The sequence below is a fragment of the Gossypium arboreum genome, chromosome 7, assembly GCF_025698485.1.
Source record: "Gossypium arboreum isolate Shixiya-1 chromosome 7, ASM2569848v2, whole genome shotgun sequence".
In the NCBI taxonomy this organism is placed as follows: domain Eukaryota; kingdom Viridiplantae; phylum Streptophyta; class Magnoliopsida; order Malvales; family Malvaceae; genus Gossypium; species Gossypium arboreum.
In genome coordinates, this window is record NC_069076.1 from 22,510,622 (window position 1) to 22,534,938 (window position 24,317).

The window sequence follows — 24,317 nt, forward strand, 5'->3', positions numbered from 1 at the left end:
ATCAATATATCATCAATAAACACAACCGCAAATCTATCCAAATGAGGCTGAAAAACCTGATTCATTAAATCCATAAAAGAAGTAGGGGCATTAATCAAACCAAATGGCATTACCAGAAACTCATAATGACTATAATGAGTTCTGAAAGGAGTCTTTGACACATCACAATCTTTAACCTACAACTAGTAATACTCGGAATTGAGACCTATCTTCGAGAACACTATGGCACCTTTTAATTGATCAAACAAATCATCAATACATGGTAGGGGGTACTTATTCTTAATTGTGACTTTGTTCAGTTGTCTGTAGTCTATACATAATCTCAAAGAGTCGTCCTTCTTTTTCACAAATAACACAGGTGCACCCCAGGGAGATACACTCGTTCGAATAAATCTATCTAACGACTCTTGCAACTGTGCTTTCAACTCTTTTAATTTAGTTGGTGCCATGTAATACAATGATATCGATATCAATGTAGTTCCAAGAACCAGATCAATCATAAATTCAACTTCACAGTTAGAAGACAAACCCAACAACTCTTCAGAAATACATCAGTAAAATCATTAACTATCGATAACTGATCTAATTTTGATTTTGGATCTCTAGTATCTAGAATGTATGCTAGAAACACTTCACTACCTTTATGTATCAATCTCTGCGCGGGAATAGTTGAAATGATTCTAACAGCACTATTCGGCCCTTCAGATTCAACTGAAATCATCTCTCATGTTTGGCATCTCAAGTCAATCTGTTTCTATCTATAATTTACTACAGCATCATATAGCGATAACCAATCCATACCAAAAATAACATCAAATTCCCAAAAGGGTAGTAACATAAAATCAGCAGGGAATTCACAACCTCTAATTTTCAGTGGACATTTACGACAAATTAAGTTAACTATCAAACTTTGACCTAGTGAATTAGTAACTTGAATATTATATTCAGTTGATTCAACAGGTAGTTTCTTTTCCGTTACTAATGCAGTGCAAATATAAGAATGAGTTTACCCCAGGTCAATAAGTGCATAGACAATAACGTCAAAGAGATATAATGTACCAACTGTGACAACCCAAATTAGGGCCTAATCGGAATAGTGGTTTCGTGACCACAAATCCGAGATAGAAATAATTGTTTTATAATTATTTTGGGGTTTATGATATGATTGCATGATTGTGTGAAAATTTCGTGATGAAATTCTATGCCTAAGGTGCTTAAATTGAAAGTAGGGACTAAATCGAATAAGTTGCAAAATTTGCATCCCGGAAGTTTTTAGTATGAAATTGTTTTGGAATATTAATTAGGAGGTCTTAAATAGCAATTTGACCAATTTTAAGTTCATGGACAAAATTAGGACATGGAAGGAATTTTTGAAAGTTTAGTAAGGAGGGCATTTTGGTCATTTGGATATTAAATGAAATAAAATGGGAAAAATAACACAAAATTGATCATCATCCTCCTTAGTTGCTGCCGAATTCTCCTCTCTCCATAGCTAGGGTTTCTTCAATTTTCAAGCTCCATAGTAAGTGATTCCAAGCCCGTTTTTAATGTTCTTTACGTTTTGGAATCCGGAAGCTCGATTAAGCTTATGCTAGTAATAATTTAACCTAGGGTTCATATTTGGAAAAATACCCATAGGTGAAGTTTGTGTATTTTGATGTTTTATGATAGAATATGAGGTTTTAAATTATGTTAAATAACTTGTGCTACTCGGTTTTAAGTGAAAACGAGTAAAACAGCATAATCGGTAAAAATACCTATTGTTCATAACTATATGATAGAGTGAGAATTTGATGTTGTTGTAGAAGAGAAAATGTTCAGCATATCATAAAATATAAGAATAAGGGCTGAAATTAAATTCGAGCCTAGGGGCAAAATTGTAATTTTGTAAAAGTTAGGGGCAAAATGTAATTTTTCCATGATGTGATTTTTGGATTGAAATAAATAGTATGAGTATTAAATGAGCTAAATGTGTTATTATAGATCAAGAAAGACGCGAATTGATCTTGAGCGGGGAAGGAAAAAGTTTTGGACTAAATTGCAAAATTTCCACATTTTGCACCAAGGTAAGTTTGTATGTAAATATTACAATAATTTCATGTACATTCTTATATTTCAGCCTATTATATAAATATACTAGCTGATGTTAAAATATAAATCGACTATTGGAAGAATGGAAATAAATATAGAGAGAGATCCGGTTGAACATTGGAGAGATCGAATGAAATAGAGGGCGTAGCTAGGTCACATGTATGATCTTGAGTGCACATCATGTGTACAAGAAAGCTACGAGACACCAGAGAGTAGCTAGGTCACATGTGTGATACGAGATGTATCCCATGTAGACAAGAGAGCTACGTGAAAGATAAATGTAGCTAGGTCGCATGCGTGATTCCAAGTGAAGGACACCATGTAGACAAGAGAGCTACGAGACAAATCGGTTAGGTCGCATGAGTGGTACTAAGTGTTCACCATGTGTACAAGAGAGCCGAACTAAACGAAGTATAATGGTGGGGTGTGTCAAACCATTAAATATCGAGATTGATCCAAATTGTTCAACGGGATGGTTTTGTGGTGATATTGTGGTTTGGACCTACACTTATGGTGAATGAAATGTGGTGAAAATGATTTGTGGTATATACATATATAAGATAAAATGAGGTTAGCATAAAGAATGTGTGAAAGAGTGAAATTAGCATTAAAACTGTTTTTAGATGGTAGCAGTGACGTGATTTTGAAAAATCACCAAAATAGGAGGAATATAATTAGAGGTTGAATGAGATGTGAAATTAAAGTTTAATGAGTCTACTTTCATATAAAAGAAACAGAGCAAGCAAAGGAATTCTATATTTTGAGATATTTATAATTGTATGTGACTTGCTCAGGATGAATACGTGATCCCCTGTTCCAACTTTGAAAAATCATTAAAAATTGTACAAAGCAAATTAAGAAATATAGTTTACATGCCTAAATTCCTTATTGAGACTAGTTTTAAATGAAACAGACATCAGGGTTGTTTGAATTGTGTACTGAGAGAAATTCAATTCGTAGTGAATAGAGGTCGATCAGTTGAGTGTGTAACAAGGAAACTTTAACTAATAAAGCTGTACTAATCATTGAACCAAAATTATAGAAAAAATTAGAAAAATCTTTATGAGTCTATATTCAGGGAAATTTTATGGATTTGAAGTTCGAGTTTTGTAACTCGAGTTATGATTTATTTAGTGAATATGACGCATGAGAGACAAACTTAATCAAAGTGGAATGAATAGTGAAGTTAAAGTAGATATACTTGAATTGTTGTGTAAACATGTTAGATTCTTTAATTAGTATTTACATACTTACTTACTAAGCTATAAGCTTACTTTGTTTCTTTCTTTTGTCTTATAGTGTCCTTCGACTTGCTCAGGAGTTAAGGATCGTGAAGATCTACCCGCACTATCATACTTTAGGGTATTTGAACTAAACGTTTTGAATTATGGCATGTATAGTAGGCTTAATTATTTTGTTACGTGTCATGTTTGTCTAGGTTTAAAATATTAGTTACAGTACTCGACCAGCTACTTTGTACAAGCCATTAAAGTTGGCTAATATTGTTCAAGACGTATTTTATACGATGCACTATCAAATTGGATGACATATTTATATCTCGGTTATGTTTAATGGTATGTGTTATGTGCTGGTAATACCTTGTATCCTGTTTCGGCGACGGTAACGGGTAAGGGGTGTTACACCAACAATCACATCATGTGTAGTAGCTTCCTCTCTGGCTCAGATTGCATATGTGTAAGCGAGTGCTCTAGTCACAGACCAAAAAACGATGTCCTTTTCTCCCATACGAGTAGTCCCAATAGTACTATTCTAGATTGGAAATTTACCTTTCTGAGATCTAGACATTTGTTTTTCATTCTATTCTTCATTTTCCTTTAATTGTTTTGGACAATTTCGAAGGAAATGATCAGTCGATCCACATCTATATCATGCTCCCAACTTAGCTCTACACTCACCAGGATGAAGTTTTCCACAATGTTTACAACTGGGCTTCGGAGCATTCTGTACACTTCCCACACTATTAACTGGTTTGGTAGGAGTTTTAAAATCATCCTGAATTGATTCATTTTTGGTCGGATGCTTAGACACTAAAGTAGCTCGACTAATATCTTCTCTAGTCTTCTTTGCTAGTGGAATAGAAAACAACTTAGAATAACTTTTCTTGTTAAACTCTCGAATCCGTCTATCCCTTTGTATATTGTGGTTGTACACTTTTTCCCTTTTCTACTCTCGAATTTCATTACCTCCAATCATCATTCTGATTTCATCATTCAGGCCATCCTAAAATCGAATACACATCTCTTCTTCAGTAGGCACAATTTCTCGAGCATATTTACTGAGATACACAAACTCTCTCATACTCAGCCACTGACTTATTTCCTTACCATAACTCAAGAAATTCTATTTTTCTCTTCTCCAAAAACTATTTTTCGATATAGTTCTTTTTAAACTCGGTCTCTCGGTACCATAGCTAACAATGTAGTCCACCAACTGTACATTTCGTCTGTTAGCAGTGAAACAACACATCTAAGAAAATTATCAGGAGGGCAAGCCATTTCTTCGAAAACTTGTAAGATGTTCTGAAGCTAATAGTTAGCTTTAACCGAATCATCTTCCAATCTACCTCGAAATTTTTCAGCACTACACTTCATAAGCTTCTCTATCGGAATACATCAACTAGAGTCAGTCACAATAGGAGTTGGAGGTGTAACAAGAGGCATAACAGGGGGTAGAGGTCATTGTGCCAGAGTATTCATTTGCATAAACTCATTGAACCACTAGTTGATGAACCCGAAGAACATGTTTTTAAGTTTATGTTCAGGTACTTGTGGACTAGGAATATTACTACTCGTCCCTTGATCTGAGGTAGATAAATTACTATTAACCTCGTCATTGTCAGCACAATCAAATCATTGTCAGCATGTATCACTGTAAACAACAATGTAAAAGAAAAACATAGGTTAGAACAGATCAAACATGTCACACTATCACAGATTTATATGACATGTAATTCTAGACATTTAACACGCTATGTTCAATTAAAGAATTGACATAATCGTAGCTGTAATAGCCCTAAATGTAACACCCCTAACCTATCTCCATCGCCGGATTAGGATTACAGAGTATTACAGAACAATCAGAAACATAAGAACATTTTATTAATCAATATAATTATCATATCATAAACCATTAATACTCATGCAAAACGTCTCTAAATTGAGCCCTTGTACCTCTAAAAATAACCTAAAAACAAATTGAGACCAATTTGAAATAGTTTAGAAAGTTTAGGAAAAAGATGCAAAATTTGCAAAACATGGATCACACAACCGTGTGCCTCACACGACTGAGACACACGCCCGTGTCTCAGACAATGTAACAATCAAACTAGGGACACACTGTCATGTCCCAGCCCGTGTCCTCACCCATGTAACTATCTGAGTAGGGTTACACGGTTGTGTCACACGCCTGTGTGCCAGGCTATGTAGCTCTCTGAGTTGCCCCACACGCCTGTGTGTTAAGTACTGTAACTCACTGACTTGCACCCTAAATAACTCATCAGATGACACACAACCGTGTTGCCAGGCTGTGTGTCTCACACGGCTGAGTCAGGCGCTAATGTCTCAGGCTGTGTGTACCCAAAATGAATGTTAAACAATTTTACAAATTCAAGCTTCCTTGGACTCTAAGTAATCCATTTACCAGCCAAAACACCTATTCAAAGTGACCTTAAACAAGCTAAAAACATGTTAAATCAACCATCCTAAGTGCCTAACCAATGTATCCTCATCAATACCATAAGTATATACAATTTTACAACAAAAAGAACCATTATTCAAAGTATTTTAAATCACACCATCTAACATTCAACCAATATGCCAAACATAGACACCTCAATCACAACATTCCAACCACACTTACAATAAACTTGCACATAAACATCATACCTCATTCACATATATCATATATCATATAAGTTGACTATTAGCACTTAAGATCATATTTTAACATTTTCCATATCAAAACAATAGTAATGACATACAAGCCTATTACATGCCACATAATTCAAAATGAACGTTCCAAAAACTATCAAAAATGAGTGGATGGTGTGAATTGAATGCTGATCCGATCGTCCAACCTTCAAAGTATCTACAAGAACAGAAATTAACACAAGTAAGTTCATTGAAGCTAAGTAAGTTCGACGTACTAAAACAATAAATCTTACAGAAGTAAGTACAACAAATAAAATAATAATAATACAGTCATATGTGTTCCCTTTCAACCACAATCTCAACTGTGAATTGTAAAATTCAACTCAAAACTCAAATACATGACAAAACCATAAAAAATCACTAAATAAGTTAACTTATTGAGATTTACAATCTGATAATGACTTACGAATAAGAGTACATCAATATTCCAACCGAAACACACTAGATGCTCATAAGAGCTAATCCATTCGAAACATACCAGATGCTCATAAGAGGCAATCCACCCAATAACAAACCAATGGCTCTAAAGAGCTAGTCTAACTGGAACACACCAAAATAGGGAGTATAACACAAAAGTTCGCAACAAATGCTGAACCTCGGCCTACTCAGAAAAAATATACATATATCACTCCACAACAATTTCCACTCCAATCCCCTATAACACACCATAACTCGATTGTACTCTATCCCGTGTTCAATCTGATCCTAATATTGAATTTGAACAACTTTTCTCAAATAACTTTACATTATTTATAATCAAATATATCTATTACAACACATTATATCATCAAACATTTAATATATATGTTAAATTATAAACTGTACGAACTTACCTAAACTGAATTGTAGTAGTTGCATAAGTTTAGGGACTAATCCATAATTTTTCCTTTTCCATGAATATCAACGGGGTCTTGAGCTGAAATGTAAAATTTCTCAATTATTAGCTTACATTTTACCTTCTATTTCACTTTACACTTTATACCCTTTTATTTTTAAAATTTACATAACTACCTTTAACTTTTACAATTTTTGCAATTTGGTCCCCTAACATGAAAATCATCAAATTAACCATTTTTCTCAAGTCAACATTTCAGCTGAAAATACTAGGCCCTTAAAATGTCCCTATTAAACATCAAATTCACTATCAAACCCTAAGATTTTGATATTTTCATAATTTAATCCTAAAATCAAAATCTAACAAAAATCACTTCATAAAATCACCAAATAACACAATCAAAGCTTCAAATATATCAATATCATCAAAAACCTTCATCATTGATGGAAACTTCTAAAATTTTTAACAAATTAAAAAACAAAGGTACGGGTTAGCTGGATCTAGTTGTAACGATCTCAAAAACATAAAAATTACAAGAAACGGGCACAACAATCACTTAAATACAAAGGAATTAAGCAAACCAAAGCTTTTCTACTCCCTAGCTATGGCTTTCTGCAATTCAAAGAAGAAATGAAAGTAAAAGTTATTTTATTCATTCTTTAAATTTTGTTTTATTTTTTTTAAACTTTCAATAATTACAAAATTCCCATTGAAACATATTATTTTATCACTTTCAATTAAATTGTCGTCCCACCATACTAATTAAGGAAAAATTGCTACTGAAGTCATTCCTCATTTATTAATTTAGCCATTTGATCACCTAAATGCTATAATTACTATGTTTTGCACCTTTTACAATTTAGTTCTTTTTCTTTAATTAACTATGAAAACGTTAAAATTTCTTAACCAAATTTTAATATGACACTAATGACTCCATAAATATTCTATAAATAATATTTACGAGTTAACACGATAGAAATTTGTGGTCCCAAAACTACTATTCCATCAGCACTAAAAATTGAGATGTTGAAAAGGTAATGCCATGGCAACCAACAGTTGCTTATCTAGAAAATCTTCTTTAATAAGTTGAATTTTTCCATCTTCATTTCCAACTTTTAACCTTGATAGGTTATCAGCCACTTGATTTTCAGTCCCCTTTCTATCTCGAATTTCTAAATCAAACTCCTATAGCAGAAGTATCCATTAAATTAATCTTGGCTTGGCATCATTTTTGGTCACCAAATACTTAATAGCAGAGTGGTTTGTGTAGATCGTGACTTTGGTGCCAAATAAATAAGATCAAAATTTCTCGAATGCGAACACCATAGCCAATAACTCATTTTCCATGGTGTTGTAGTTCAACTACGCATCCGTCAGGGTCCTACTTGCATAATAGACTGCAGGAAATACCTTGTCTTTTTACTGTCCCCACTCTACTCCCACAGCATAATCGCTGGCGTCACACATGAGTTCAAAGGGCAATGTCCATTCTGAAACTATTACAATCGGTGCCACTACCAATCTTTTCTTCAATTTCTCAAAAGCAATGAAACAAGGTTCATCAAAATTGAAAGGTCTATTTTGCTCCAGCAAGGCACACAAAGGTTTACATATCTTTGAGAAATACTTAATGAATCTTCTATAAAATCCATCATGGCCTAGAAAACTTCTAATACCCTTGACACTGGTCGGAGGCGGCAAATTTTCTATTACCTCAATTCTTGCTTTGTCAACTTCAATCCCTGGATGAGATATCTTATGCCCTAACACAATACCTTTACGAACCAAAACAAGATTTGTTTCTTCACAATGGTAGAGAACCATTTCAAGATTCGTCAATCAGTCCTCAAAATTATTCCCAAAGATAGAGAAATCATCCATGAAGCCTTCAAGAAAGTTTTCCACCATCTCAGAGAATATGGACATCATACAACGCTAAAATGTTGTCAGGCTATTACATAACCCGAATGGCATTCGATGAAATGTAGCACCCCTTACTCGAGACCATCATCGGAGTTGAGCACAAGGCGTTACTAGACATATCTTACCTGTTTGGGGCATAAAAAAATTTTACTTTTTTAAAAAAACTTAATTCACTCACATTCATCCAATAAATCCCTAAAAAGACCCTCGAGACCCTAAAACGTTCAATTAGAACCGTTCGGGATGAAACTGGGAACATTAAAATTTTTTCGATTACTTACACAAATCAAAACAATTTATTTCACTATTTGATGTGAGCACACCCGGGGCATCCTCGAATGCACACCAAGGATCTATTGAGCTGCCAAAAGGTCCCATGACCCGAGCTCGAACCAAGCAACTTCAAGATGCTATATCAGCCTTTGTGATGCGCATTTGGGAAGATAACCAGCTCTATAATGTTGGAGAAGCTAAGAATAACTCCTTGAAGACTCCATGCACCATTTTGCAATCCGACCTCAGCTCCTCTTCAGCTCCCCCATGCGCCATTCAGTTCCCATCAGCTCACTTGAGCTCGTTTTAGCTCGTTTGAGCTCGAATTTAGCTCGTTTCAGCTCATTCCTTTTTCATTTCAATAAATTAAGTATTAATCTAGCTTATAACTAAGTTTGTTACAGCTCATGCCAAATTCTCTAGCTCAATTTAGCTCACTAAGTGTTTTTGACTATTTGAGCTAGCTGAATTTATTATAAGTTGACTTATAATTATTGTGTTCAAATTTAGTTAGTGATATTAAGTTATTTAGTTATTATTTTAAATTATAATTATATGAATAGTTGTGTGTTATTTAATTATGTTATTTAATTATGTAGGTTAGCCGAATTTGGAAGATACATTCATGGCATTTAACGCAAGGTGCATGAACAGGAATGTTCATTGAACGGGAGGATACATGCATGGACCGGTTCAATGTTTGGAGGACATACATTCATGTACATGGAAGGTTAATGCATATTGAAAGGTGCATCTCCCTTGGATGGCACACATCCATGAATGGGGGTAATCAGTGCAAGTGCATGTACGGCTAGGTTCAAGGCCCCTTCCAAGTTCCATGTACAACCGATGTATGTGGGAGGACCCTTGGAGTTTCCTAAGCACTTATTCGGCCAAGAGACACCCTTTGGGAGTTTCATGCATCCCATGGCCAAACCTAGACAATCCCATTGGTTTCCAAAGCTTGCTCATACATGAAGCTGCCCATTCACCTTCCATTCGGCCGAACATGGACAAGGACACCATTGGTTATTTTTCTAGAAGGTTCATGTCTTAATTTAGGTTCATTACTTAATCATTAAGTTCATGAATGGACTATTCGGTTAGCATAAGAAACTAGTATAAATAGTTTGTTGATTTCATTTGTAAATGACTTTTTGCCAAAATTGTTAATGAACATTTGTTCTTGTGAGGTTGCTTCCTCTCATATCTCGTACAAGTTTCGAAAGACTTATCTGGCTTATGCTAGTGGTGTTAATCGTCTTGTTTTAAACTTATCACCAATCTTGGTGTGGCGTTCACCTATCCATCTATCCATCTTTTCACCTTAACAATATAGGAACCGGGGTGACACTTCTTAGTGTTGAATCATTCCTGACGTTAAGTTCGTTTTCCATTCCCATCCTTCGAATTATTTTCTTGTTATTCCAAATCGAGCCATTTAACCATCATCCATCTTTGCTACTAAATCGAACCTATTACTAAATTCACCCTACTTTGAAACCTTCCGCTTACCCGTATCTTTTCATTCACTTCTAGTTCTAAAACCCGAAGCACGAACGACTCTCTCGAACGATGATCGGGCAACTAAGTGAATTCGACTCATCATCTCGAGCCGGATCACATCATTTGGTATCAGAGCTTGTAAATCGAGAGGCGCCAACGTTCGTATCAAGATCGAACTAGGTTCGTTGTGAAAAAAAAATTCAAGTTGTAATTTTCGTTCTCTCTCTTGTAATAGTGATATTGTGAAGTATTAAAAAAAGAGACAAAAAAAAACGAAATTAAAAAAAAAAGTGAAGTGATCAAGTTCTTCTTTTGTTTATATTTTGACCCGATCTACAAAGTGTTCTTTTCATCAACTTTGCACCGCATTTCCAAAACGCCACACTACACCAAAAAAAAAAAATTCTTTTAGCCTACCCATAACCTATACATCTTATCCCTTGTAACCGATTTTGAAGCCGACCCCAAGGCACCTAGACGAGTCTAAAGAAATAAAATACGAGGTTACGAGAGTAAGCTTGAGTGGTAAAAGGCTAGAGTGTGTAAGATCATTCGAGAGTTTAAAAAAAAGCCTAAAAACGAGTGCAAACACGAGTGGAGTGTTCATCAATTTTCTTGCGAGTGAATAGTGAGATTTGTGGTGGGGATTCTAATTATCCTTATTGTTCAACATGGCGCAAGCCAAAAAGCTTCTCGTTGTTAAAAGAAGCCTCAGTATTCAAAGTCTTGAAAATGAACAACAACGAGAGAATATCTTCCATTCTCGATGCCAAGTTTAAGGGAAAGTTTGTAGTTTGATCATCGATGGTGGAAGCTGTACCAACGTGGCAAGCACTTTAATGGTGGAGAAATTAGGCTTGACCACCACCAAACATCCGAGCCCTTACAAACTCCAATGGCTCAATGATGGTGGCGAAATCAAGGTAACCAAACAAGTACTTGTTTCTTTTTCAATTGGTAAGTACGAGGATGAGGTACTTTGTGATGTTGTTCCCATGCACGCGGGACATCTATTGCTTGGGAGGCCATGGCAATACGATCGAAGAGTCACCCACGACGGTTATACCAATCAATATACATTCAAATATCAAGGAAGGAATATTACTTTGGTACCATTGACGCCAAAGCAAGTGTTCAAGATCAAACGAGAATGAAGTTTGTTGTAAATCAGTTGAGAGAAAAAGAAAAGAATGAATGTGAAAAAAGAAAAGAAAATGAAAAAGAAAAGAAAATCAAGAAAAATAATACAAAAATAGCCAAAGAAAAAAAAGAACAAGTGAGAAAAGAAAAAGAGTAGCAAGAAAAAGAGAATAGAAAAAAAATTTTGTTTGCAAAAAAAAGAGAAGTTAGGAGAGCATTTCTATCAAAACAAACCATTCTTGTACTCCTGTACAAGGAAAATTTTTTTGGCACTAACGAACTGCCCGAGGACTTGCCGTCTTCTATTTTGAGTCTTTTGCAGGATTTCCAAGACGTTTTCCTGGAAGAGACTGCCGAGAGCGGTAATTCCAAATCGGCCTGCCTATAGAACGAATCCCGAAGAAACTAAAGAGCTACAACGGCAAGTTAACGAATTGATGGAAAAAGGCTATATTAGAGAAAGTCTTAGCCCTTGTGTCCTGTCAGTCCTCTTGGTGCCGAAAAAGGATAGTACTTGACGAATGTGTGTCGATTGTCGTGCTGTGAATAAAATCACTATCAAATATCGACATCCGATTCCACGATTAGGTGACATGCTGACGAACTAAGTGGAGCCAAACTATTCTCCAAGATCGATTTAAAAAACGGATATCACCAGATTCGTATGCGAGAAGGCGACAAGTGGAAAACTGCCTTCAAAATGAAACATGGTTTGTATGAGTGGTTGGTAATGCAGTTTGGCTTAACCAACGCTCCTAGTACTTTCATGAAGCTCATGAACCATGTGTTGAGATCCTTCATATAAGTTTTGTGTTGTTTATTTCGATGATATCCTCATATATAGCAAGACTTTGGAAGATCACGTAATACATCTCAAGTCTGTTCTTGAAACATTACGTAAGGAAACTCTCTTTGCTAATCTTAAGAAATGTACTTTTTGTTCTGACAAAGTTATCTTTCTTGGTTTTGTAGTCAGTGCACAAGGTTTGGAAGTTGACCAAGAGAAAATAAAAGCGATTCAAGAGTGGCCGAGGCCTACATCCATTAGCCATGTTCGAAGTTTCCATGGATTGGCAAGCTTCTATCGGCGATTTGTGCCCAATTTCAGCACATTGGCTGCACCCTTAACAAGCGTGATAAAAAAGGACTCCGTATTCCATTGGGAAGATGAGCAAGAGAGGTCTTTTAATGAGATTAAAAATTGTCTTACTAATGCCCCTTTACTTGCTTTGCCAGATTTCTCGAAAACCTTTGAACTTGAGTGTGATGCATCCGGTGTGGGTATTGGAGCTGTCTTAACCCAAGACGGGCGACCCCTTGCCTATTTTAGTGAGAAGCTTAGCAGAGCCCCACTCAATTATCCAGTCTACGACAAAGAAATGTACGCGTTGATACGGGCTCTTGAAACTTAGCAACATTATTTGTGGCCAAAAGAGTTTGTAATCCATTCCGACCACGAATCCTTGAAACATATAAAGGGTCAAAACAAGTTGAACAAGAGGCATGCTAAGTGGGTTGAGTATCTTGAGTCATTTCCTTATGTAATTAAGTACAAGAAAGGTAAAGACAACATAGTAGCTGATGCCCTATCGCAGACGTATACCTTACTTTCTACTCTTGAATCAAAATTGCTTGGGTTTTCTTTCTTAAAAGAATTGTATGCTAACGATGTTGATTTTGGAGAAATCTATTCTGCTCATGAGCATGTTGCATTTGAGAAATTTTATAGGTTTGATGGGTTTCTGTTCAAGGAAGGTAAGCTCTGTGTTCCACAAAGCTCTGTTTGGGATTTGCTTGTGCAAGAACCACATAGTAGAGGACTCATGGGACATTTTGGAGTTGGTAAGACGTTAGCCACCCTTAACGAACATTTTTATTGGCCTAGGATGAGGCGAGACGTGGAGCAGGTTTGCGAGCGATGTTTGGCGTGCAAACGAGCAAAATCCAAGATTCAACCCCATGGACTTTGCTCGCCGTTACCAATACCTGAAACTCCATGGATGGATATATCCATGGATTTCATACTCGGTTTGCCCCGAACCAAAACGGGAAAGGATTCTATATTTGTAGTTGTAGATTGATTTTCTAAAATGTCACATTTTATTGCTTGTGCAAAAACTAATGATGCTGTACACATTTCTAACCTTTTCTTTAGGGACATTGTTCGTTTACATGGAGTGCCACAAACTATTGTGTCGGATCGAGATGCGAAACTCCTTAGTCATTTTTGGAGGTCTCTTTGGGATAAACTCGAAACTAAATTATTGTTTTCAACTACTTGTCATCCTCAAACGGATGGACAAACCGAAGTGGTCAACCGAGTACTTTCTACTGTCCTGCGGGCTATCATTTGTAAGAATTCGAAATCATGGGAAGATTGTTTGCCCCATATTGAATTTTCCTATAATAGAACGGTCCATTCAGCAACCAAATATACACCTTTTGAAGTAGTCTATGGGTTTAATCCAATAACTCCTTTAGACTTAGTCTCTTTACCTAATAACCAATTGATTCATTTTGATGCTAGGAAAAAGGCCGATTTCGTGAAGAGGCTACATCAACAAGTGCGAGCTAATATAGAGCCAAGAACTAAGTCTTACGTGCAGCAAGCAAACAAAGGACGAAAGAGAGTCATATTTGAACCCAGTGATTGGGTTTGGGTCCATATGCAAGGAACGATTTCCACCCAATGACGTTCCAAGTTACTTCCCGAGGAGATGGACCCTTCCAAGTGCTTGAACGCATTAATGAGAACTCATATAAGCTTGACTTACCGGGTGAATATAACATAAGTGCTAGTTTTAACGTATCAGATTTATCCCCTTTTGATGCAGAATCCGACTTGAGGACAAGTTGCTTTGAAGACGGGGGGAATGATGTGAATACACCCGGAGCATCCTCGAATGCACACCAAGGATCTATTGAGCTGCCAAAAGGTCCCATGACCCAAGCTCGAACCAAGCAACTTCAAGATGCTATATCAGCCTTTGTGATGCGCATTTGGGAAGATAACCAGCTCTATAACGTTGGAGGAGCTAAGAATAACTCCTTGAAGACTCCATGCACCATTTTGCAATCCGACCTCAGCTCCTCTTCAGCTCCCCCATGTGCCATTCAGTTCCCATCAGCTCACTTGAGCTCGTTTTAGCTCACTTGAGCTCTCTCGAATGACGATCGGGAAACTAAGTGAATTCGACTCATCATCCCGAGCCGAATCACATCACTATTCATAATAAACCTGTTCATCTGCATAATAGTCACTAAATTAATTATAACTTGAGTTAGGAAACTCAAAATTTAAATATGTAAATTTTCCTGAAACTAGACTCATATACCTTCTTACCATAATTTTTCCAGATTTTTTGGTTTGTCCAATTATTATAGTTATTCATTAAAGTTTCCCCTATTTTGCAGTATAGCAGACTTGATCTCTCTTCACTACAAATCGATTATCTCATTATACAAAAATCAGATAATGTTTTTGTTTATTTCTAATGAAAATAGACTTACTAAGGAATCTAGAAATATAAACTTTGACTTATAATTATTTTTGTAAAATTTTTAGTGATTTTCTAAAGTTGGAACAGGGGATCATGAAGTCACTCTGAACCAGTCTTATAGAAATTTAAATAACTCAGAATATAGACACTTCTTTTGCTTGCTTTGTTTCTTTCCTATGAAAATAGACTCAATAATCTTTAATTCTATATCTCATTCACCATTTAATTCCATTTCTACAATTTTTAGTTATTTTTCAAAACCACGTCACTGTTGCTGTTTCCTAACTGTTCCATGGCCAACTCTTACTCTTTCATAATTTCTTTGCATCAAACCTCATTTAGGCATACGTAATACCAAAACATGTTCTTATTTAGCTATATCATAAGCTAATCATTACTAAGTATTCACATGCCATTCTTTAATCATGTCATAAGGACATACACACAAAATAGCCAAGTCCTTATACATGCCATAACATAAAGTATTTCTAGTCACAAAATACCGAGATAACTCGTTGATAGTGTGAGGCGATCTCTGACGTCCTTACAATTTTTTAAATTAGCTTTGCGATACTATAAAAAAGGGAGAAAAGAAAGGGAGTAAGCATAAATCTTAGTAAGTTTGCATGTAAATAAATAACAGCATTCTAAATGAATTATCATGATAACTTGAACCTTTCGAACATGGACTTATTGTAACGCCCCAATTTTCAGGATTTTCGGGATTTCTGTGGTTTTCAATGAATTTTAAAATTTCTGTGTTTTGACTGCTTGGCGTAGGTTTAATTATGTTAGTGGCCCTCTAGAAGGCCCAAGCTTAAGCTAAAACCCGGTAATTCTAAGTGATTTTAATCCATAGGGAAAAGAGGTTCTGGTTAGCTAGGCTTTTAAGTACTAATTGGGTAAAATAAAACACAAGGAAGCCTGTGGTAAGTTGGTATGTGATGCCACTTGGGGGATTTAGAGGTGGCATGTGGATGACCAAGGTGAGCTAAGGTTTGAGTCGTAAGGTAAGCAAATTATTGATATTAATTTTTATGTACAGAAAAGGTAAGCAGTGGAATTGAAGTGAAAGGCTGTCAGGAGAAGATTTGGGAGCTGATAAGGGAGAGGATTTAGGAGCTAATAAGGGAGAGGATTTAGGAGCTGATTAGGGAGAACGGTGTTGGCCGAATGGTGGACTCTTGAGGAGCAAGAGTTGGCCGACCAAGGGGTGCTTTAGGGGGGCAAATTTCGGCTAGGTTAAGTGCCAGTATAAATTCGGCACTAGGGTAAGTTGTGCCGTTTCCTGACTATTCTCCTCTTCTTTTATTTTTCTCCTCTCTCCATCAACTTTTTTCTTTTTCTTCTTTTCTCTATAACCGAATCTTTCTATCCTCCTGTTCATCTCCATCTTTTTCTTCAGACGATCCTAAACCTTCATAGTCATTTGTCGTAAGAAAAGCCAAAATCCCGAAAGCCATATTTCCTTCTGTGCCGATTTCTCCTAGCCAATTCTCTTGTCTTTTTCATCATTCTTGACCGATTCTTTAGTTCTCTAAACCTCAAGCTTCTATCGACAAGACCACAGCAAAACCCTCATATTTCATCTTTCGTTACACTGTTGCAAGGAAAAAAGAAACCGAAAACTCCACACTCCTAGGGACTTAGCCGAATATTGAGATCATTGAAGGTTTGACTTTTGATATCATTTGAGGGCTTAGAACTGCATCAAAATTGAGTGGGGATTAAGAGGTATTGTTGACGGAAGGAATCGGTGGTAAGTCTTTTCAACCTAGTCTTTATTTCGTAATTTAGAAAAAGCCGAAATCCCTAAAGGTTAGGGAGGCTGTCGTTTTGGACTTGTAGCCCTAAGGGGTTGTGATAACTATTTTATCTTGATGATAGTGTGATCTAGAGGTTTCTAATCAAGGGCTTGGACAAGGGGAACAACAGGATCTAAATCTAGTCGCTAATTCCGGCAAAGGTAGGATTGCTAGTGCCTAAGGTGTTATTGGCCGAATAGGATAAGGGGTTAATATGTAGTTCGTTTCGATAGTTAGATTAACGTGGTAGTAATATAATTGTAGGTAGTTCATGCGTGGATCTCGTCAATGAATCATCCCAAACAGGTGTGTAACTAACACCCTCTTATAGACTACATCGGCAAAAGCCGAAAAGCCGAAATGCCGAAAAGTCGGTATTTTGGGAACTTGCGAGTGTGCGAATGCTCATAAGATAAGTGGGTTAATATTTTTGGTAATCTAAAGTGATAAAACTTCAGTACGTGCAATTTCTTGCATTAATGATATTTTGGGCTTAACAGGCCGAAAACGGGTTAATGGGCCAACGGGCCCAATTCGGTAAGAAAACGCGGTAAGTGTTTCTGGTCGTATGAAAATGGCTATGCTATGCATGAAAACCCTAAGAATAGTTAAATTACTTGAATACCCTTATGTATGGAAATTTCAGATATACCCCTAGGTGCAAAATTACCATTCTACCCCTAGGGTTACTTTTGACTGAAAAGCATGATGATTTAATTCTGTATGATGTATGCCATGATTGTATATCTGTTGCATGGGGACATGGGTTATATTATGGAGGAAGCGTCCTGGTGGCTATGCCACAATTATCTGATCTGGTGGCACTGCCACATATATCTGTTCTGGTGGCTTTACCACAATTATCTGTTGTGGTGACACTATCACATTATCTGTTCTGGCGGCCATGCTGCATATCTCTGTGGCGTGTAGCAGTTGGGTGGGTCGAGTAGTCTCCCCACATGGTGAAAGGTTGGTATGGGGGTGCATGTGGTTGGATATGGGTTGGGTTTTGCATAGACATGTAGTATCATTACGTTACATTATGGGCCTATGGGCTTTATTCTCGACTTACATTGCGGGCTAAGGCCAACTTATTACATTTTACGTGGTTTAACCGATATAGGCTATGGTTGGGTTAATTTACACATTGAGTTTCCCAAACTCACCCTTTATTTTTATCCGCTCGGGTAATCCCCAACCATAGTGGGCTTGGAGCGTGAGGATTCGGAGTGGCTACACGTTCTGCAAGTTGATTTTATTACTGGTGAATTGGACATTTTTTATTTACGTTTAAGGTTTTGGGTTTTTAAAATGTAATAAGGTTGCTTAATTATTTTCTTTGATGGGTTTTATATGTTTTATTGAGATAGGTATTATTTATATTTAACTGTTGAATTTGGATAACATTAGGGCGTGTTTTAAAAAACGGTAATTGATTTCAAAATAACACGACAACAAGCAAAGCTTCCACAATGAGAATATTTTTCCAAAATTAATCACTTTTCCTAAAAAGGACTTAATCAAATTGGTTTCCTAGAAATATACACTACATTAAGGTGTGGTAATGGCGGTGTGCATGTCTAGGATTGGATCCGAAGGGAGCTTGGTACTTAAGCAGTCCGAGGGACTCACCCCCTCTTTTCCGGTTTCCTACCTGATGCGTAGCTTCCATTCACTTTAACCTGCATTGAAATTATCTTTTAAAACACTAAGTAAGTTTTTTTCCTAGAACAACAACTTGAAATGTTTTGAACGCTTCGATGTGGCATGTCGGATCCGGCCATAATGTCTGGGCTGGGTTTGGGGTGTTGCACTTATCTTATCTTCCCTTTGGCACACTCTTTGAATTTTCTGTTGAACCATTTGGAATACTAAGGATACACGGGTACCTTTCCTTTTTAAACTTACCATTGCCATGTCTTGACATGGTCTTACGTGGTATCCTTACCTTATGAACTCACCATTGCCATGCTTTAGCATGGTCTTACATGGGATCTTTGCCTTATAGTAGTTTATCAATGCCATGTCTTGACATGGTCTTACAAGATTTCCTTGCCTTGTAGAACTTACCAATGCCATGCCTTGGCATGGTCTTACTTGGTATCCTTAAGCCCTAATGTCATGACATTTGTATCTTACACATTCCTAAGGTTCAACCGGGACTTTTAAGTATCATTTCTCCATCAGTTCTTGCTTGAATCATCAAGGAATAAATTTACAAAATAAATATATAGATGCTAAAAAATAACATCATTAATTATAAATAATAAAACATTGCAATTTATTTACCGCAAACTTACCTCGATACAAAATACGATCAAATATTTTGATTTAGTCCGCAACCTTTTTCTTTCCTCAGTCTAACCCCGAATTTTTTTCTTCTTGATCTATAATAGAAAATTTAACTTATTTAATATTCAAATTTATCAAAACAGTCCTTAACTCTAACTTTGGAAAAATTACAATTTTACCCCTAAACTTTTGCATATTTACACTTTTGCCCCAAGGCTCGGAAATGAAACTTTATCCCTAATTCTTATGTTTTATGACATGCTGATCATTTATTTACCTACAACAACATCAAATTCCCACTCTAACATGTACTTATGACCATTAGGTATTTTTACTGATTATGTCGTTTTACTCGTTTCGCTTAAAATCGCTTAGCTCAAGTCGTTTAACATAATTTCAAGCTTCATATTCTACCATAAAACATCAAAATAAACACATTTCACCTATGGGTATTTTTCCAAATATGAACCCTAGGTTAAATTATTGCTAGAATAAGCTAAATCAAGTTACCGTGACTTCAAAAACGTAAAGAACATTGAAAACGGGAAGCTTGGAAGCTTGACATAACCCTAGCTATGAAGAACCCTTGAAATTTCGGCCTAATGAAGAAGATGGGCACATTTTTCCATCTTTTTCCCTTTTTTAATCTTTTAATTACCAAATGACTAAAATACCCTTCATTAAAACTTTAGTTATTTTTATCTATGTATGTCCATTTTTGTCCATAAAAACTTAATGGTCTAATTTCCATTTAAGGACCTCTACTTCAATTATACTCTTCAATTTAATTCTTTAGCATCTAAAACTCATATTTATCAACTTTTGCAATTAAGCCCTAGTAGGCAAATAAAATTTTCCACCGATACTCTAAGACATGCATCTAATCACTTGGTAAATTATAAAAAATAATCGGAATAAACTTTTCTATCTCGGATTCATGGTTTCGCAACCACTATTCCATTTAGGCCCTATTTTGGGATGTTACATGAAATGTAAAAGTACCATATAGACAAGTGAAAGTTGTCTTGTATTGGTCGGTAGGAACTATAGCAATCTGATTATACCCTGAATAAACATCCAAGAAATAGTAGAAGACTTTCTTAGCTAATCTATCCAACATTTGGTCAATAAATGGTAAGGGGAAGTGGTCCTTCTGAGTTGCCTTATTGAGCTTGCGATAATCCACGCATACTCCCCATCCCATGATAGTACAAGTAGGAATATGTTTATTATTTTCATTGTTGACCACTATGACACCACCTTTCTTAGGTACACATTATACAGGACTCACCCATAAGCTGTTGGAGATTGGATAAATAATACCAGCATCGAGCCACTTGATGATCTCTTTCTTAAAAACTTCATTCATGATTGGATTAAACCTCATTTGTTGTTCAATAGAGTTGCTATGGCAATCCTCTAGTAAAATTTTATGCATACAGATAGCAGGAGTAATTCTCTTTATGTCGGCAATTGTCCATCCTAATGCCTTTTTAGATTGTTAGAGTACTTCCAACAATCTCACCTTTTGATCGGGTGTTAACTCTACAAAAATAACTACTGGAAAAGTGTTGTTTTCTCCCAAATAAGCATATTTTAAGTGCATCGGCAAAGGCTTCAACTCCAGTGTGAGGGGTTCCTCTGTAAATGGTTTAGAAGGCTTCAAAAAGTAATTTGATAAATCCAAGGATTCAAACTTCTTCCCTAGTCTATCCATACACTGCTTGGCTTCTGGAAGTTCACCATGGTCCTAAAAAATTATTGCGTTAATCCATTCAAGTGAGTCTTCATCACTATCAGAATTGTTGTGGCAAAATCTTGTGAACTTTTCCTCCACTATTGTTTCTATCAACTCAATGGCTTGGCATTTTTCATTCTTATTAGCACATTTCAAGGCATTGAATACATTGAATGTGATTTGCTAGTCATATACCCTCATGGTCAGTTCACCTTTCTATACATTAATTAAAGTCCTTCTTGTAGCAAGAAAAGTTCTTCGAAGAATAATTGGCACAACATGGTCAGCTTCACATTCTAAAATAAGAAAATCTGTCAGAAAAATAAACTTATTTACTCTTACTAGCACATCTTCAATTTTACCTCCTGGATGTGTGTTGGATCGATTAGCCAGTTACAAGATAACCGTAGTAGGTCTTGTTTTCCCGATTCCAAGCTTCCTGAAAATAGACATAGGCATTAGATTTACACTCACTCCTCAGTCACATAATGCCTTTCCAACATAATGATTTCCAATTGAACAAGGGATAAGGAAACTCCCTGGCTCCTTCAATTTCAGAGGTAATTTATTCGTCAGCATCGCTATGCACCCTTCAATGAGAGCAACAATCTCAAATTCTCCTAATCTATTCTTCTTTGATAGTAAGCCTCTTGTTTAAAATTGTGAAACCATTGAGGAAATGGTGGAGGTGGCTATCCTTCAGATTGTTGATGCTATTTTTCTATAGCATTGCCATCAGCAACATGATCTGATTTCGTTACATCAATCTGTTGTTTAGCCTTTCCAATTGTTGTGTGATTTTCAGATGTTTCTGAAATCTTTCCATGGTTGCAATCTGAATTTCCCTCTTCTATAGTGGCATCTATAAAAAATTCATTCACCTGAGTCCCACTCCTGAGAGTGATTGCCTTACAATGCACCTTCCCTTGTGTTCTTGAATTCTCGGTATTGGCAGAGCTCCTTAAGGTCTTGAATTTAAACCATTTGTTATCTACCCCACTTGATTCTCAAGAGCTCGAAGGGATGAAACTTGAGCCTGGATTACAACATAATTCTTGGCCACATACTCTTTCAAAAAAGCTTCAATACGTGATGGTGATGAGGAAACTGATACTTGACCTTGTTCGGCATTTGGCCTCAGCATAGGTTAAGTATAACTAGGCAATACACTAATGGCATTCTGTCTTGCAACATTGTTAAAATTCCCCACACCTTAATTATTCCAACTAAAGTTTAAATGTTGCATCCTGGATTGTAGGTGTTGGATTATAGGTTATTATTCAAATTAAAATTACCCATGTAACACACATATGCTAGGTTCGGTGGGCATTCATCGCCACAATAAACAAATGATAGCTTAGTTGATTTCACCTCCTGAATTGTAGTTGGCCTCTACATTGTTTTGATCATGTTAGTTAAAGATAATACCTAGGCAGTCAATGAAGTGATTCCATCAAGTTCCATGGTGCTAGTAGTTCTCCTGTCAGTCCCAACTCACGTGGTAGGATATTAATAATCATTGTTGGCAATCTGTTCCAAAATCTCATAAGCTTCTTTATAAGATTTATCCAACAAAGTACCACTAGCAGAAACATCAACTACCATCATTGTATGTGCATTCAACCCATTATAAAACATCTCCATCTGAGTCCAATGCTGAAACCCATGCATCATACATTTCTGCAGTAATTCTTTAAATCTTTCCCAAGCTTCATACAGTGTTTCATCTTCTGATTGCGAAAAAGATGTAATGTTATTTCTAAGATTAGCATTCATGTCTCGCAGATTATATTGTAACAAAAACCTCTGACAAAAGTCATTCCATGATGCCACTGTCCTCGACGGCAAAACATTAAGCCACAGTCTTGCTTGATCTCTCAAGGAATATGAAAACAACTTATGTCGCAAGGCATCTTCAAGAACACCCTATTATCTAAATGAGTCACAGACCTCTAGAAAAGGCCTTAAGTGCAGTCTTGGATCCACATTTGGCAACCCACTAAACTGTTTAATAGTTTGCAGCATCTGAAACATTGATGGTTTCAATTTAAATTGTTGAGCTTGTCTGTGTGGTCTGACTATTCCTGGATTCAGATCATCCAAAATTGGGACAACATGTTCCTGAATTGGTTTGTCTCAGACATTTATCACAGGATGAATAGGAAGATCAACATCCTGACCATTTGGATTTAATGGATCATTCAGACTAGGATCATTCTCATCTCTAGCCATGTTACGCAAATGTAATATCCCGAATTAGGGCCTAATTGGAATAGTGATTTTATGACCACAAATTCGAGATTGAAATAATTATTTTATAATTATTTTGATGTTTATGATATGATTTCATGATTGTGTGAAAATTTCGTGATGAAATCCTATGCCTAAAGTGCTTAAATTGAAATTAGGGACTAAATCGAATAATTTGCAAAACTTGCATTCTAGGAGTTTTTAGTGTGAAATTGCTTTGGAATATTAATGAGGAGGTCTTAAATAGAAATTTGACCAATTTCTAAGTCTATGGACAAAAATTGGACATGGATGGAATTTTTTTGAAAGTTTAGTAGGAAGGGCATTTTGGTCATTTAGTTATTAAAATGAATTAAAAACAAAATTAAAAGCCAATTTTTGTCCATCTTCTTCATTAGGCTGAAATTTCAAGGGTTCTCCATAGCTAGGGTTTGTTTCAAGCTTCCAAGCTCCATAGTAAGTGATTCCAAGCCCTGTTTTTAATGTTCTTTACGTTTTTGGAATCCCGGTAGCTCGATTAAGCTTATGCTAGCAATAATTCAACCTAGGGTTCATATTTGGAAAAAAATACCCATAGGTGAAATTTGTGTACTTTGGTGTTTTATGATAGAATATGAGGTTTTAAATTATGTTAGACAACTTGTGCTACTCGGTTTTAAGCGAAAACGAGTAAAAGGGCTTAATCGGTGAAAATACCTAATAGTCATAAGTACATGTTAGAGTGTGAATTTGATGTTACGATAGAAGGGAAAAATGATTAGCATGTCATAAAACATAAGAATAAGGGATGAAGTTTAATTCCTGAGCCTAGGGGCAAAAGTGTAATTATGCAAAAATTTTAGGGGCAAAAATGTAATTTTGCCAAATTTCATATTAAATGCTGTTTTGATGAATGTATGTATTAAATAAGATTAATTTGACATTATAGATCAAGAGAAACGAGATTCAAGTCGCGATCGAGGGAAAAACAAAGTTTACGAAGAATAGACTCGATTGCTAATAATTTTGTATCGA

At 36.1% G+C, this 24,317-nt stretch overlaps 1 protein-coding gene and 1 non-coding gene across 2 annotated transcripts; one reads left to right on the forward strand and one right to left on the reverse strand.

The window, feature by feature from the left end:
* Window positions 1-8,295: 8,295 nt before the first annotated feature.
* Window positions 8,296-8,700, reverse strand: LOC108458915 (uncharacterized mitochondrial protein AtMg00860-like). The gene has a single exon (XM_017758308.1). It carries the CDS (start codon window positions 8,698-8,700, stop codon window positions 8,296-8,298), a length of 405 nt encoding a protein of 134 aa, XP_017613797.1.
* A 14,013-nt stretch (window positions 8,701-22,713) lies between these two features.
* LOC128296219 (small nucleolar RNA R71) lies at window positions 22,714-22,820 on the forward strand. Its single transcript, XR_008286768.1, has one exon. It is a non-coding gene; the product is annotated as a small nucleolar RNA R71 (small nucleolar RNA).
* Window positions 22,821-24,317: the final 1,497 nt, after the last annotated feature.

Bases quoted from the DNA above. Each gene is read 5' to 3' on its own strand.
- LOC108458915 (XM_017758308.1), bottom strand. From the start codon at position 8,700: ATGGTTCTCTACCATTGTGAAGAAACAAATCTTGTTTTGGTTCGTAAA.